The sequence below is a fragment of the Alexandromys fortis genome, unplaced genomic scaffold (assembly GCF_014885135.2).
Source record: "Alexandromys fortis isolate MF-2015 unplaced genomic scaffold, M_Fortis_MF-2015_v1.1 scaffold_26, whole genome shotgun sequence".
In the NCBI taxonomy this organism is placed as follows: domain Eukaryota; kingdom Metazoa; phylum Chordata; class Mammalia; order Rodentia; family Cricetidae; genus Alexandromys; species Alexandromys fortis.
Genome location: NW_026067894.1, coordinates 12,721,703 through 12,737,871, shown reverse-complemented (window position 1 = coordinate 12,737,871; position 16,169 = coordinate 12,721,703). Strand labels below are relative to the sequence as shown.

At 50.4% G+C, this 16,169-nt stretch overlaps 2 protein-coding genes across 4 annotated transcripts in view; both read left to right on the top strand.

Moving 5' to 3' along the window:
• Positions 1-9,876, top strand: part of Phc2 (polyhomeotic homolog 2) — a 98,995-nt gene extending 89,119 nt beyond the window's left edge. For all 3 annotated transcript variants that reach the window (XM_050152754.1, XM_050152764.1, XM_050152766.1), the window contains 5 exons: positions 379-508; positions 1,498-1,612; positions 2,880-3,021; positions 4,034-4,310; positions 8,501-9,876. In XM_050152754.1, coding sequence (XP_050008711.1) covers positions 379-508; positions 1,498-1,612; positions 2,880-3,021; positions 4,034-4,310; positions 8,501-8,655 — 819 coding nt within the window. In that variant the 3' untranslated portion in view covers positions 8,656-9,876. The remainder of the gene's footprint in view (positions 1-378; positions 509-1,497; positions 1,613-2,879; positions 3,022-4,033; positions 4,311-8,500) is intronic.
• Positions 9,877-10,041: 165 nt separating this feature from the next.
• A3galt2 (alpha 1,3-galactosyltransferase 2) overlaps positions 10,042-16,169 on the top strand; it is a 10,463-nt gene continuing 4,335 nt past the window's right edge. Inside the window, exon 1 of the mRNA XM_050152776.1 lies at positions 10,042-15,341. Within this exon, the coding sequence (XP_050008733.1) occupies positions 15,229-15,341 (113 nt within the window). The 5' untranslated portion in view covers positions 10,042-15,228. The remainder of the gene's footprint in view (positions 15,342-16,169) is intronic.

Here is a 16,169-nt window from a genome sequence, read left to right as displayed (position 1 = left end):
CTAAACAGGGACACTGAGTCTTGTAAATACACTCTTACACTTAGCCCTGCCCCTCTGGTGCTCTCTGAACACACGACCAGGCACCTGATGAGTGAGTGGTGAGGGAAATAGGATCTCTGCCCTGGGACACACCTGGCAGGATAGACTACCTCCGACTTCTTGAGTTGTCCCTGTACTGTGGTGCCCACTATTGCTTGCTTTGGGTGCCGGGCAGCAGAACAGTGCCCCTTGAGTGGGGCACCCTTGAATGATAGCATGTGGGAGGATTGAGGAGGGCTGATATCTGCCTGGCTGCTTTGTACCTGTAATTATAATAAGACTGAGTGGCAAGGAGCTTAGGATCTAAACCTTGTGGCCTCTATGTCACCTGTCCTCTAGGTGGGACGCTCGTCCCTGCTGGTGGGGAATCTCAAGAAGAAGTATGCACAGGGGTTCCTGCCTGAGAAGCTTCCACAGCAGGACCACACCACCACCACTGACTCAGAGATGGAGGAGCCCTACCTGCAAGGTATGCACACAATTGCGGGGCTCAAGGGCAGGCCTCACGCTTCCCTTTTCTCAGTGTCTGTGGAGGAACCCTGAGCAGGGAACAAGTAACGTTCCTTCCCACAGAACATTTCCCCAGCACCTCCTCCGACTCTCTTCCTGTAGAACAGAAACAGAAATAAGAGCCTTCATCTCCTGCCTCTCCAGCAACCACATGGTCTCAGAATTTCACTTATTGTAAGAAGTGAGGATCAGGATAGTACCAGGCAGGTGTGCCCTCCCTTTTGCTATCTCAGGAGCCTGAATTTGAGTTGGGAAGGCCTGAGGCACAGCTTGTGCAAGGCTTCTGTTTCTTTGGTGGTCATGGAGAAGGATGCTGACTCTGCCCACCTCTGCTGTGCCCCTGGCCCGCAGTTTGAAAGAGGCATCACCAGACACTCTTGGGGAACTCTCCAGTGGGAGGCCTAACCCATGCAAAATGAGTGGGAGAGTCTGTTGTTTCTAAATAGGTACCACTCGATTCATATCCACAGAGACATGGAAGAGGCAGGACAGGAGCTCCTGCAGTTGGATTGTCTCCAGCCTATCACAGTCTCTCCCCACACTCAGCTGTAGCACGATTAATATCCCCGAGACAGATATTGGGGTTCAACCTGAAAGTCAGAAAGGCAAAACAGTCAGCCACTGGCTCTTATCTATAAAGTCTAAAGTGGCAGTTTTGCCTCCAGGAATCCTTAGAATGAGACTGTATGAGAACTGTCTCCTCTCATTTTATATTCCTCTCTAGTGCTGGGATTAAAGACGTGCACCCCTGCCCCCCCCCCCCCCCCCCCCCCCCCCCGGTTTCTATGGCTAACTAGCATGGCTACTGAGATTAAAGGTGTGTGTCACCACTGCCTGGTCTGGAAGACTGGCCAGGGCAGCTGTTTTACTCTCTGAACTTCAGGCAAGCTTTATTTATTAAAATACAAATGAAATACCACTAAGCTCAGCCATTTCCATTCTTTACAGAATCCAAAGAGGAGGGTACCCCCCTCAAACTCAAGTGTGAGCTCTGTGGACGGGTGGACTTTGCCTACAAGTTCAAGCGTTCCAAGCGCTTCTGCTCCATGGCTTGTGCAAAGAGGTGAGTGGCCGGCCCCACTGCCATGCCCAGCCCTTTCTGTCTCCAGGGTCCTCCTCCTAGTCATCATCTAGCTTGGATGCTGTAGGTGAGGCTCATCAATCCTCCGAGCTCCTTGGCCTGCCTAGTTAAGGCACTATATCCCGAGCATACCAGGTGAGTGTACTAGGCTTGGGAAACCAGAAGAACCTCCCCTGCCTTGGGTATGTCAGGGGAAGCATCACTGTCCGGGCACACAAAGCAGCTTGTTAGCTGGGCCCCAAGGGCAGCTGCCATGCCCTTAGGGGAAAGCCCTGTACAGAAGTAAAATTTAGCCCAGGACCACGGCAAGCTTTTATTCAGCCTGGAAAGAAATGATGATAAAAGCCACTGTCATTTATTGAGAAGCTTTTTCACAGTGGGCACGGTGCTCCAGATCTGTAATGACTAAGACAGGACTGATTTAAGAGTGAGGTCAGCCTCCACTGTATAGTAGTAGAGTATGTATGTATGTATGTATGTATGTATGTATGTATGTATGTGTATATATATATATAGTAGGGGCTGCCTGAGGAGACCTTGTTTCAACCCAAAACAAAAGGAGACAGACAGAGGTAGCAGCAGAGACAGAGAGAGAAACTTGGAGCCAGGGGTCCTGCTAGTCAGTTGTCTGTTTTCAGAACATTTCTGCTAGGCAGCTGTTCCATTGTCACCATTGTATTTCCTAATGTGCCCTTTTTATGGGTTGGAAACTAAGGCATGAAAGAGTGGCTGTGCCCAAAATGATACAGCTGAGTCACAGGGATTCGGCTCTAACGTGCCCCCTGCTCTCTGTAGGAGCAGCTTGACCTTGACGCCCCAGAACCCAAAAAGCTCTCTAGGTTCCAGGCAGAGGTGTTGTGAGCAATGCCCCAGAGTTCCTGTCCTCAACCATGCTGACCAGGCTGTGCTGAAGGAGCCAAGGACTCTTGGTCAAGCTTTGCCAGGCCACAGTCCAGCAGGACAGTGAACAGAATAGTTTCCTAGCAGCACAGTGTGTGGAAGCCACAGGCCACTGTGCTCTGAGCAGTTGAATTAAACATGTCACCGGCACTCCCTCTTGTCATCCCGAGACTGGTTTTAGAAGGTGACTGGTCTCATACCCTGCCTCTCAAGAAGGGCTCTGAGCTCAAGTGCCTTCCCAGAGTCTCCGTGATCAGCAGTGTCCTGGTGTCAGTTTGTACCCATAGACTCTGGTTGGCTGTTTGTGCCACCTAGGGCCCCTGCTCTGACTTACTGCTCCTCCCCGCAGGTATAACGTGGGATGCACCAAACGAGTGGGACTTTTTCACTCAGACCGGAGCAAGTTGCAGAAGGCAGGGACCACAACCCACAACCGCCGACGGGCCAGCAAGGCTAGTCTGCCCACACTTACCAAGGACACCAAGAAACAGGTAAGAGCCCTGTTGAGCTTCCATGGCATGCTGTCTCCTCCAGCATGCTGCTCTCACCTCCTACAGGTCTCACATCCAGCCCTCTCTGGGTCCCCTGGTAGGACCCTTTTCTTAGACCTAGGGGCCCTTACCCTTTCCAGTAGTCTTAGCCTAGAATGACCCCACCTTGGGGTTGCCATCCATTCTTGATTTCTTGGGTCTCACCCTGCTGGCCCTGTGAAAACAGACTATTCAGGGTACCTCCATGTTATGCTGGGAGAGATGGCAGCCTCCACTTTTTCCCCTACTACCTTTTTGCCCCCTTGAAAACTAGATCACTGAGTTGGTGAAGGTCTCCCCATCAGGAACATGGATATTCATCCATTAAAAATTTTTTCCCAACAGTTCCATGCCAGTGATTCTGTTGGGCACTAAAGATCCAAGGGCATAGTGGGTTTTTTTGTTGTTGTTGTTTTTGTTTTTCGAGACAGGGTTTCTCTGTGTATTTTTTGGAGCCTGTCCTGGAACTAGCTCTTGTAGACCAGGCTGGTCTCAAACTCACAGAGATCCGCCTGCCTCTGCCTCCCAAGTGCTGGGATTAAAGGCGTGCGCCACCACCGCCGGCTAAGGGCACAGTCTTAAAGGAACTCACAGCCTAGCATGGCAGTCTTCATCCTTAAGTCGTTGGTGGTGGCGGCGGTGGCAGGGGTGGTGGTGACTTTTATCTTGTACCTTGTTAAGAATCTGCTCAAAGCTGCAGTCCAGGATGTACATATGTGGGAAGTCCCTCTTGGTCGTCCAGATCACATAAGACACCACTACAGGACAGACTACGAGCAGGTTGTTGCAGCGTGCTGCAACACAGCACAGTGCTGAGGGACTGACTGTCCAAGGTGGGAGAGCAGGAAGGCGGGTGTGACCCTAGGAATAGGGAACCAAGCAGAAAAGGGAGCAGCAGCTGCCTCTACCCCTGCTTGACGTGGGAGTGGTCAGTTCCCCAATCCTGAAGAACTCTATTTCTCTCTGCTCCCAGCCCTCAGGCACTGTACCCCTTTCAGTTACTGCTGCCCTGCAGCTGACACACAGCCAGGAAGACTCTAGCCGGTGCTCAGACAACTCAAGCTATGAGGAACCCTTGTCACCCATCTCAGCCAGCTCATCCACCTCCCGACGGCGACAAGGCCAGAGGGATCTGGAGCTCCCTGACATGCACATGCGGGACCTGGTAGGCATGGGACACCACTTCCTACCAAGTGAGCCCACAAAGTGGAATGTAGAAGATGTCTATGAATTCATCCGCTCTTTGCCAGGTGAGTTCCTTGGAAACTTTACCTGCTGGAATCATGGGAGTGAGGGGAGATGGAGACCTCACCTCCCTCCAGGACCCAGGGTACAGAGGCAGGAACACAAGGCTCCTGCTTGTGAAAGCTTATGTTCTAACACAGCAGACTATGGAATACTTCACGACCACCATTTGAAACAGCTGCAGTCTAGGACGTAGTCTGTGAAGTACATGAGCGTGGAATTAGCTCTGTCTCTTCCTGCGCAAGGTGGGAAGGAAGTCAGGAGCACTGTGGTGTCATGAGAATGAACAAGCTGGAGTGAGCTTTTTCAGGCTGAGAAAGAGCAGCTTGAGCAAGGACAAAATGTATGGTATGGTGGGCGCTGTGGATAGCCCTTGGCGTGGAGGGCAAGTGGATATGAAGTTAGCATCAACTTGGAAAGGCAAATTTTCTAGCATTCCAGAGTCTTCCAGGGGAACCCTGAAACTTCTTCCCTTTCTGCCAGCTTCATGCATCTACTTCAGGGCAGCAGTGATGGTGGCCACAGCCTGTGCAGGGGAGAGTGTGGTATAGAAATTGTAGGTGAGACAGAACTGGGTCCAATTCTATCATTCTCACTTAACCTCGTGTATTTGTTGTCTGTCATGTGCCCTCAAGTTTGTCATAGGATTACTTTTGTCCTGCAGCCCTGTCTCGTGCTCCTTATGAAGATACAGCTTTGTGTCAGCCTCTCTCTCTCCCATGGTTTGCAGGAAGGGGCTGGCTGGGCCTCTTATGGCAAGCATGGAAGCAGGTTTTCCCCATAGCTAGGAAATCCTAGAGAGCTATCAGAAGAAATCATACGCTGCCATTTCTACAGGATCTCACTGGTCGTACAGATGAGCTCTGTCTTTGGGGGAACCCACAGGCTGGCTTAGTCAGGGTTTCTACTGCTGTGATGAAATACCATGACCAAAAGCAAATTGTGAAGGAAAGGATTTATTTGGCTTATATTTTCATATCACTGTTTATCATTTAAGGACATCAAAATAGGAACTCAAACAGGGCAGGAACCTGGAGTCCACAGCTGGTGTTGAGGCCGTGGAGTAGTGCTGCTTACTAGCTTACTCCCCGTTTCTTACTCAGCCCACTTTCTTATAAAACCCAAGACCACCAGCCCAGAGATGGCCTCACCCACAATGTGCTGGGATCTGGCGGCTGGCAGCTGGGGACTGGGGGCTGGGCCCACCCCACCAGTCTCTAAGAAAATGCCCGATGGTGGCGCACGCCTTTAATCCCAGCACTCGGGAGGCAGAGGCAGGCGGATCTCTGTGAGTTCGAGACCAGCCTGGTCTACAGAGCTAGTTCCAGGACAGGCTTCAAAGCCACAGAGAAACCCTGTCTCACAAAAAAAAAAAAAAAAAAAAAAAAAAAAAAAAAAAAAAAAAAAAAAAAAAAAAAAAAAAAAAAAAAAAAAAAAAAAAAAAAAAAAAAAAAAAAAAAAAAAAAAAAAAAAAAAGGAAAAAAAAAGAAAAAAAGAAAAGAAAATGCCCTACATACTTGTATAGGCAGAATTTCTCTGTGTCTCTACAGTTGCTCCCAAATAACCACATGGAAAATTCTTATTAATTACAAATGCTTGGCCAATAGCTCAGGCTTGTTACTAGCTAACTCTTACAACTTAAATTTAACCCATTTATATTAATCTACATTTTGCCATGTGGTGTTAACCTCTCTTTCATCTTGTACCCCCTGTTTCCTTTCCATGTCTGGCTGGCAACTTCTCTATCTTCACCCTTCTTCCCAGTGTCCTCAGTCTGGTTCTCCCACCAGACCTCATCCTGTCCAGCTGTCAGCCTCATTTATAAGTAATATTTAGTTTCTGAGTGATTTTTTTTTGGAAAGAGTTGACATAACAGCTAATTACGGTCCTGATGAAAAACTCCACTTACAAATGGTGCCCGCCGTCCTTCTTCCCAGTGTCCTTAGTCTGGTTCTCTTGCCTAACCTCATCTGTCCATCTATTGGCAAGTTGTAACATGAGTAATAAAAGATGTAATCCCAGAGGCAGATATTGGGGTTAAAGCTGAAGATCAGAGACTCAAAGTGGCCAGCCCCTAGAGAGTTCTCACCTCTACCAATGCTCAGACCAAAGGGGCAGTCCTGTCCTCAGTTTGTACTGTTCCTCGGGCTGCATCCTCAGACTCACTGAGCTCCTCCTAGCCCTAGCGTGGGGTTACAGGTGTGAGCTCTGTTTCTCTTAGACAGATTCTACCTCACACAGCCCAGAGTGGCCTTGAGTCCTGGGATTAAAGGTGTGTGCTAACACTCCCTGATCTCTAGAGGCTTAGCTTTACACTCTGATCTTCAGGCAAGCTTTATCAAGACACAAGTAAAATATCACTATAGCCAGTCAGCTTCTTTATTATACCAATCACAGCGACATGTATTCACATAATGTAAAGGAATATTCCACACGCCTGATCTGGAGGCATTTTCTTTAGTCAAGCCTGGGCATGGAGAGCTCTGTCCCTGATGCGTAGGTGTGGTTCCCTACTCTAGAGATCCAAGAACTAAGACAGGTTGTCTCCTGCCCACCACACCCCAGTATCTTGTAGGTAACTGAGGGAAAAACGGAAACAGGCAGGCAGCTCTGACCCACAGCAGCCTGGGCAGCCCTTGCTGCCATTTCCTTTGGAGTATTCCAAGCCTCGAGTGACTTTTACCCCCCCTCAGAGTCACCCACCTGCTGTGACAGGCAGCGGGTGTTAAGAGCAACTTCAATTGCAGTGCTTACTGTAATTCCTGCTTTTTATTTTCTGTTACCTCTGAGCTTTTCCGTCTCAGCTAGCAATATTTCTGACAATATAGTTTTCTTAAAATCCTTATAGTTTCTGAGTCTTGTTGGGGTTCATTCCATCATACAAAAAACACACCCCAAATCCTCTTTCAGATAAGCCTTTCTGTAATGTTGGGCTTCTTCTGGAGCCCTTAAGGTTCTTGGGAGTCCTTCAACTGATCAGAATCGCTGAAGCTGGCCCTTCTCCTCAGAGTATCATGTCAAGTCTTCAGGAGCCTGGGTTTTCTTTTCATTTTAGGGGGTCTTTTATTTTTATTTTATTTGTTTGTTAGCTTGTTTGTTTTTTTGAGGGTTTCTCTGTGTAACCCTAACTGTCCCAAGAATTTGCTCTGTAGACCAGACTGGTCTTGAACTCAGAGATCTGCCTGCCTCTGCCTCCCTAGTGCTGGGGTTAAAAGTGTGTGCCACCACACTGGAAACTGTTTTCTAATCCTGAAATACTAAGGGCTTCCTGAACCAGCAGATACTGACCATGGTACACAGAACTGATTTTTCTTTCCTTTTCCTTCCTCTTCCTTCCAACAAGAAGGCAGGCAGCGCCCTCAGCCTTCTACCTGAAAACACCGGAATGTTACACTTCATGTCCCAGTCCAGTGCTGCAAAACTTGTGGCTTCCTAGCAGGATACAGTTAAATCCCAACCCCTCCAGCCCCCTGTAGCAGTTCCTCTCTCTCCATTAAGCTTCCAGCAGTTTCCCCTGGGTTATGGGACTTCTACTCAGGATCCTAGATCACATTAGGCAGTCACTGTACTCTGCTTGGCCTATCTGTTGCTGGCCCCAATACTAGGCCATCCCTACATGTTCAAAGTTTTTTAACATCTCACCTCTCTCTAAGGCTTCGAAGTCTGTGTTATCGGTGTATTGCTGTGAGACAAATCACTCTAGCTTAGTCTTAAACAGTAATGACCCCTTCATGGTGTCAGAATTGTGAGGGTGAGGCATCTGCCATGGCTCAGCTGTAGTTTCAGTGGAGGGCATCCTCATCCAAGGAGCTCAGTCACATGACAACGGGCCTCTACTGTTAGCCAGCATCTCTTCAGAGGGGGCTGATGGAGCGTTCTGACATGGTCAGTTTGCTCCGATATAAGTTCCCTGCAGGGGTAAGGGAACAAACAGCTGCTGTCCTTTCCGTGAGGCCTCGGTGGCCCCTAGCTTCCCTTCTGTACCAGCTCAACACCTAGGACAGTAGTTAGGGAGGGAGAGGTGTGCCCAAGGGTGTGCCTAGCAAGGGCCACATCTTGACTTCCTGCCTCAGTCATTTAGCCTGTGAGGCTTCAAGACAAGACCAGCAGTACTGCCCTTGAAGTACTACCATGTGAGGCTTTCCTGAGCCAGGGCTTGTCTCTAACTGTTGCTGTTATCTGCTGTCTTCCTCAGGTTGCCAGGAGATCGCCGAGGAGTTCCGTGCCCAGGAGATTGATGGGCAAGCCCTGCTGCTGCTCAAGGAGGACCACCTGATGAGTGCCATGAACATCAAGCTGGGGCCTGCCCTGAAGATCTATGCACGCATCAGCATGCTCAAGGACTCCTAGAGCCTCTGCCGCCTGCCCGCTGCCCCAGGGCAGCCAGGGTTCCTGCCCCAGGTGGGCACCACCTCCTCATGAGCAGAGCCACACAAACATTCCTGAGGAGCCCGAGATATGGCCAGTTGGAGGGAAGGGGCTCTCACTAGGGGTGCAGCTGTGAGGAGGTCTGAGTGCCTCTTCAGTGGCTCTCAGGGGCCATTTCTGTGGGAAGGGTAGAGAGGTAGGTGGCACAGAAGATGGGGCTTTGCGCTTGTAAATACTGATAGCACTGGCTTCCTCCAAAGTCCCAATGTTCTAGCCCCCCTCTAATCCTTCCTCTGTCCCCCATTTTCCAGGGGGTTTATGGTCAGGGCTCCCCAACCTGAGTTGGGTGACTTCCAAGGGCAGCCAGCAGGCCTGGACAGAGGTTAAAGCCTTTGCCTTCTCTCCCCTTCCCCTTCTTATCCAGGCCTGGTTAACCTTCCGTTGTCAGCTTCTCCCCCTTCAGCCTGTTTCCACAGCATCCAGGGGTTCTGCCCCTGTACCCTCTGCAGGTGGAGAGAGAGAAGCTGGGCCCAGTTTGGCCATGCCTGCTGGCACAGACGCCTTAACGCTGTGTGTATGACTGTGTGACTGGGAGCCTGGACTGACAGGCCATGAGCTGCCCTCTGGCATCTCCAGGTGTTTTGTAGCAAACAGCCACTTAGTGCTTTGTCCTGGACTCCACTCAGCCTGAGGCTGGGGAATAGAAAGAAAGGGCAAACCCCAAGAGTTGGAGATTAGAGGTCCCCTCCAGGTGGCAAGAGGTTTCTGGGAAGCTCTCCTCATACCAGATTGGTAGTGTGTCCTGCTGGCTGGCAAGCAACATAAGGAAGCTACAGGATCTAGACTATATGGCCCAAAGGCCAAGCCTCCTGTGACTTCACCTGCCTGCCCACCCTTACACCCCTACATGGGAGGAGGGGTGTAACTAAAGACTGGCTGGAGGCACTGTGGAAGCAGCCTTTGGCCTTCCACTCCCACACTTGCTTGTAAAACTTGTATAGCAGTAACAGCTACCTAAGGAAGGACCAGGCGCCTCTGACTTATCCTGTCCTTACCAACTCTGGGAAGTCAGACCCTTCCCGGGAGGGGCGGGCACTTTCTCAGCTTGCCCTGCCCCCTTCCCCATACCCCCAGGCAGGGTTGGAAATGAAGGACTTTTTTAACCTTTTGTTTTGTTTTTAAAAAATAAATCTGTAAAATGTGCCTCTTCTGTGGCTTTCTCCCAGGGATGCCTGTGTGCCTGAGTTTTTGTTCGTGGGTGAGAAAAAGAATGGGACTGGGTTGGGGAAGGATGGCTGCCTTAACCGAGCAGTGTATCCATGCCACCTGACTAGGACTGGATCATTTCATTGCCTTCACCCCAAATCAACACCCCTCAAAGTGAAAATGCTGGGCCCCTTCACCTTTGAGCCTTCCTACCTGCTTTTCCCACCCACCAAGGCCAAGTGGAAGGCTAACATCATCAGTAACGCTTGAGCCAGAACCCAGACTCTGCTACCTCCAGCAGATCTGCTGGAGCTACACAGAAGACACAGCTGTAGCTCACTCAGCCCTGGCCAGGCATCGCGTGCTAGTCATACAGTAGAGGAACAGGTGGGGAAGGGCCGTGCAAGCCTTTAAAGAGGAAAGAGAGTGGGTGATGTCTGATAATAAAATGACAGTGGTAATGTGTGCAAAGACAGAAGTGATGGAAACTGGCCAGACTGAGGGAAGGCAGCCAGGTGGTAGATGGGGTTGGCTCTGTGCCTCTGGAGGTACCTGTTAAAATGTGATGACCCCCTAGAAGAGACACTGGTTAATCCTCCAGGGAGACCAAGACCTGGAAAGCCTGGTGTCCCAGAATTGGGAAAGCTAGGAAGCTTGTGGGAGAAGTAGCGTGAGTGGAGTGAGCACAGGGAAGCCCCCTAGTCAAGAGAGCCTTGTACTGCAGGCAGTGTACAAAAGCCTGGGTGGCCAGTCTTGCTACTTGGACCTCTGTTTTCCTTGTTGGGGAAAAATAAAAACGTCAGATCCCACTCATGTTTGTTTTTAAGTGTGTGATGGCTAGGAAGCCAAGGCTACTCAGAGAAATTGGTGAGTTTAAGTTGGCTGAGTTGTCCATCACTTCAGGTGAAAGGACCTGGTATATCTCATGGTTGACTTTTATATTTTGAGACAAGGTTTCATACAGTCACAGCCTCCTGGGTCCTAGAGGGGTGAATAGCACTCCTGGACGCTACTGTAAATTTGAAGGCTACATTGTTAAATTTTTATTTGTTCCTGGTATTGACACTACATAGACTTCCACAACTGTTTGGTCATGACCCATATAGTTAAAAAACTTTTTCTGCCAGACATGATGGTGCTTGTCTTTAATCCCAGCACTCAGTGGCAGAAGCAGGTGGATCTCTGAGTGAAAGGCCAGCCTGGTCTACAGAGCAAGTTCCCAGACAACCAGGACTACTCTGAGAAACCCTGACTTGTAAAATTAATACTGCCCGTGTAAGCTACACAGCCATGATTTGATGTGGCTCTTAACCTGGGGACAGGCATGAGCACCCTTGTTACTGGAGAAGCAAAGGGCTCCACACGGAGTGAAGTTGCCCAAAGTCACAGTGCCCAGTGCTTTTTGACGTAAACTGGTGTTCAGTGCTGCACACAGCTTCCCTGGGTGGGAATGCAATATCCTGTGTCACAGATGCTGCAAATCTCGTACAGCCCTGACTCTAGCCCCTCCCAGAAACAAGACCCAAGGGAGAAAAGAGAAGCCCATACACCTTAGGTCTTAGGTCTTCTGTGGGTCAGTCTGGCCTCCACTCCACTCCTTCTCTGCCTGGATGCCCACACAAAGGCCTGGTGCCCTGGAGCCATCATTGGCTCCCCCACTCTGGTGTGTAAGAGGACGAGGTGACTGGCATTCGCTGGGGACAGTGAAGTCCGTGCCAGCCTTTCCTTGCTTCTGCCGCAAGGCTGCCAGCATTCCGAGTGGGCTGCAGACAAAGTGGGAAGGGGCAGGCTTCTCAGGAACCACGCTAGCTGGAGACATGGCACTCAGGATCCAAGGACCTTTGTGAGAGGAGCTGGGGTCACACTGAGTCCGTCAAGGCTCAGCCCCAGCACCTACAGCCACTTCCTGAGCGAATAGTTTTCACCCGAGACCCAGTTGTCTCCTCACTGATGGAATGGGGGCAATCCAGATTCCTCTCCAGGCACTGTGGTCAGACTTCGCCGAGACCTGGGAGTGTTCTCTGCAGAGTGTCCAGCCCGTCAGTGCCCAGGATGAGGAATAAGCAGAGACTTAACTTCTGGAGCAAATGGAGTTTTAGGCAAAGGAGTAACGAGTTGGGGAAAGAAAGCCACAGTTCATTACTTCATCCACGTCTAACAAATGTTTGCTAATGTCGCCAATTATGCGGCAGGTTCTGGAACTTGGTGCCAAGACTCTAAAGCCTACTGGGGCAGTAAAGAGTTCCCAGGGCAGACAGGGTTAGGCAAGGGCTAAAGGGGAAGTTTGGTGAAGGTAGAGGTGTAGGAAGGGGGACCAGATGTCAAGGAACTGGAAGACGAGTGAGTGACAGGTGGGAAAGGTGTTATGGCAAAGATTGTCCCTGGGGTGACAATCCCAGTGAGTCGTGGGAAACCCAGGAAGCTTCATGGTGGGGGCTGAAGGTTGGCACCCGGCAGCCTGCCTGGGAAGTTGCCCCACAAATCCAGATGTAAAGCAGTGAAGATGGAGAGGATGGAGCAGGCCTGTGGGAGGGGAGCTTCTGCTTGGAAACAGGAGGCAGACAGCCATTGTAAAGGGAGACCCGTTCTGGGGCCAGAGCAAGCAGGAAAGAAGGGATGGGGCGGGCCCGAACACGCAAACTGCAGATTGAGATGCTGTGAGCTTGCTTGAAGTGTGTGTGTGGGGGGGACACCTGGGCAGACAGCAGTCTAGGGGGATACAAGATAGCTGTGGCCATTGCCCAGCCAGAGGGCTGGCAATACAGTGTGGTACATCTCGGAAATCATACACTGATCAACAGTGGTGGGGCCTTATTGTGCAGGGATGGACCCAATTGAAGGGCACTGAGTCGAAAACAATCTTAAAAGGCCCCACATCTCTTCCTGGAACTTCTCAACCACCATTACCAATCTAGAGCGTCCCCCTAAATCCACCTGTATAATCTGTATATAGCAGCCAGCAGCTGAGCTCCCGCAGCGTGCTGTATTAAGGTGAATAGAAATTAGATTTAGTGCTTAGACTTTGGCAAAACAGGCAAGGGAATATGTCAGTTTTCATACTGGTTACACATTAAAAGAACATATTGGGTAGGTTGGTATAAATCAAAGTAATTGGTAAAAGTTAATTTCATCTTCACCTTTTTAATGTGGCCACTAGGAAATGTAAAGTCTCCTGCATGCATCACATTTGTCCTAGGGGGTTTTGCTCTCCTAGCATTCTCCAGTAAACACGAATACAGCTCTTGGGGGGGCGGCATGCCTGTAGGCACACGACATACTAGGGGACAGGCTCCGCCCACAGACGTGAGACCTACCTCTCCATGGAGGTCTGGACTGGTCTCTGTTCCAATGTGCATGTACCCATTTACACTTCTCACTGGCCACACTGACCTCTGCTGTTAGACACACACAGTGCCATCACTCAGACTCTGCTGGGCTTGCGTACGTCCATATCTTTTTCCTACTGCTTCCTATCAGCTAGTTTTTTAGGGTTTTTTTTTTGTTTTGGTTTGGTTTGGTTTGGTTTTTTTTGTTTTGTTTTGTTTTTAGCAAGCATACAAAACATCAGGTTCCACTATGGCGTTCTTAGACAGGCCTGTCATCAAAATTCACTCATTTTTGTCTTCTTTCCTCTTTCTTAGTCCCCTCCTCCCTACATACTTCCTTTTTCTTTTTTATTATGTGTGTGCACGTGCGTGTGTGCATGAGCGTGCTACAGTGCATATGTGGGGGTCAGGACAACCTGTAGGAGGAGTCAGTCCCCTCTCATCCCCTTCGACATGGCAGCAAGCACCACCACCATTCCACCAGCCGGCATGTGCTTTTTCAAGTCCTGCTCGAACAGTCTTGGACTGTCTGCTGTGTAGACTGGAGATCCCGTGACAGGAAGGGGTGACACCGATGTGCACCACAGTGCACAGGCCATGATTCGAAGGCTCCTTCAGCCCTGCGAGATGATGTGGACTTTATCTTGCAGTTAGCGGGAGCTGTTCTCTATTCCTTCATTTAAAAATCAATGCAGTTTATGAAGACCTGAATTTGATCTCAGAACCCACTTTAAAAAAAAAAAAAAGCCAGGTGTTAGCCAGGTGTGGTGGCAGCTGTCTGTCAACTGCAAATCTTTGTATCTTCAGCATCCCTCTGTCTATTCTTTATAGCCCAGCTTTAGGAAAATTGCCCATACTCCTCCACACCCTTTTATTTATACAAGCTCCCCCTTAACATTGGCTTCCACCCCTCACCGGACACAGACATACCCAGCACCTGGCCTCCACCACCTCCGTGCTCTCTCCTATGACATGCCTGCTCTTCTGGTGAACCCCAGAACCCTCTGGTGAGTTCTAGGCCTTACCCCCCAACCAGACACAGTTTGACCCTTGGATCCAGATCCAGATGTCTCTGCCATTGGTGGCCACACCCTGCCCATCCCTTTCCAGCCCCTCACTACTTTTCCCCACTCAGCAGCAATGCTCGGCCTCACACCCCAATAACTCCTAGGCCCTAACTGGGTTTCCTGTCTATAGTCATGCCCGCCACCCAGATACCATGTCAAGAACCAAAGTTCAGTCTAAGTATGAAGTTGCGCCAATACCACCCACTCACCCCCATGCAAAACCTTTCTTTAATGGGAGTCCCCTGGGTGCACCCGTGTTTTCCAGGAGGCTGCCTTTCCCCGCATCCCTGTCAAAATAGCTTGTAGTTTTCTGAAGCCAGGTTTACAAATCCAGGTCCAGTCCTCCAGGAAGTCCCGGAAAGCCTCCTGGCTTCCTGCTTCCCCTTCCAGGCTGCTGTCCTTCTGCGCAGTCCTTCCCAGGATTCACTGCGCAGGGCTCTGTCCTCACGCCACATTCCTCAGTGTGACCGCATCATTCCCACTCTCCATCCTGAAGACAGGGCCTTTCCTACCCGCTCACCCACCTAGACATCCTGGACCTAGCAGGAAGCTTGGCCACACTGTGACCAATGATGCCAAGATAATAGCCAAGTAGACACTGACCAACAGCTTGACCTGGGGCTGGCAACCCACAGGGGCAAGGACGGAAAGCTAAGTAGCTGCCCAAAAGGCCAAGACTCCACCAGCAGGCCAGGAGCCCCCTTTCCCACTCTGTATGCTGGCATCCTGGCATCATAGCTTTCCTTGAGCTTGCCTGCTTTTTGTTTTGTTTTGTTTTTGTGATCATTTTATAAACAAAACCTAAAACCTGTCCTGGGTTCTAATTTGTATGTCTTTGCCTACTAGTAAAGGTGAATGTTTTTCCATGTATTTGCCTACTAAATGTGTTTTTCTCCCTTTGAGGATTTAGCTGCTGGTTTGACAAACACTGTTGAGGGAAGTTGGTCTTTTAGGAGATGGCTCTAGGGGTGGAATGGGGATTGAGCTGGCTAAGGTCACATGGAGGCTACAGAAAACAGGAAGGACAGAGACAAAGGGGCCAAGGGACGCCAATCTGGGCGCTACCAAGGTAGGTGAGCGTGGAGGAGGGAGGGGTGAGGCTGTACGCAGGTCTCTGGCTTAAGTCACCCTGTGGGTACCCACATCTGCATAAGGCGGGCTCTTTGAGTAAACCCTAGGCTCAGAAGGTGTGGAGCCAGTCCAAGAGTTAAGGGAATCTGATATGGAAGTGGCCTTCCTGAAAGAGACCTTAGGAAGCAGTGGGGAGTTACAGGGCAGGCGGAGAGGGAGAGACTGTCAGAAGGAAGAGGCCATAGCAGGAAGCATTATCACTGAGTGCCCTTAGCAGCTGAAGTTCTGTGAGTTCCGGTCATCTAGCTGATATTGACTCCAAATTCAGGTTTGGTCTCCGAGGGTGCTATTCCCGTTATTCCATCTCACTGATGAAGACTGATGCCCAGAGGGCCAGCGTGCTAATAAATGGTGTCCCCAGAGTGCTCTCCATATCTGTTTTTCACTATGGGGCTCTCAAGACAGCTAACCAAGGCCACCCCCTCCAAGCCAGGACCTTAGAGCTCAGTGAAGGAGTAGCAGTCCTAGGAGAACAGGCCACCACCGCCATGTTCCCCACTCCAGCCACCAAACCACCAATCCTTTCTCCTCTTGGCCCCCCCCCCCGCCGCCCCCGCACAAGATCGGCCTCACCCCAGCTCAGTAAGCACAGCAAACCTGAATGCTCCTATCCTCCAAGCCCATCCGACTCATACCCTGCCACACTGCTGTTCAAAGCAACGGTCCAGACTCATTACTCCTTAGATCCTGGGGCAACTGGGGAAGGGGTATTTAAAGAGCTTCAAGTACTGAGATGGTGGGCGGGGGGGGGGGGGGGGGGGGGGGG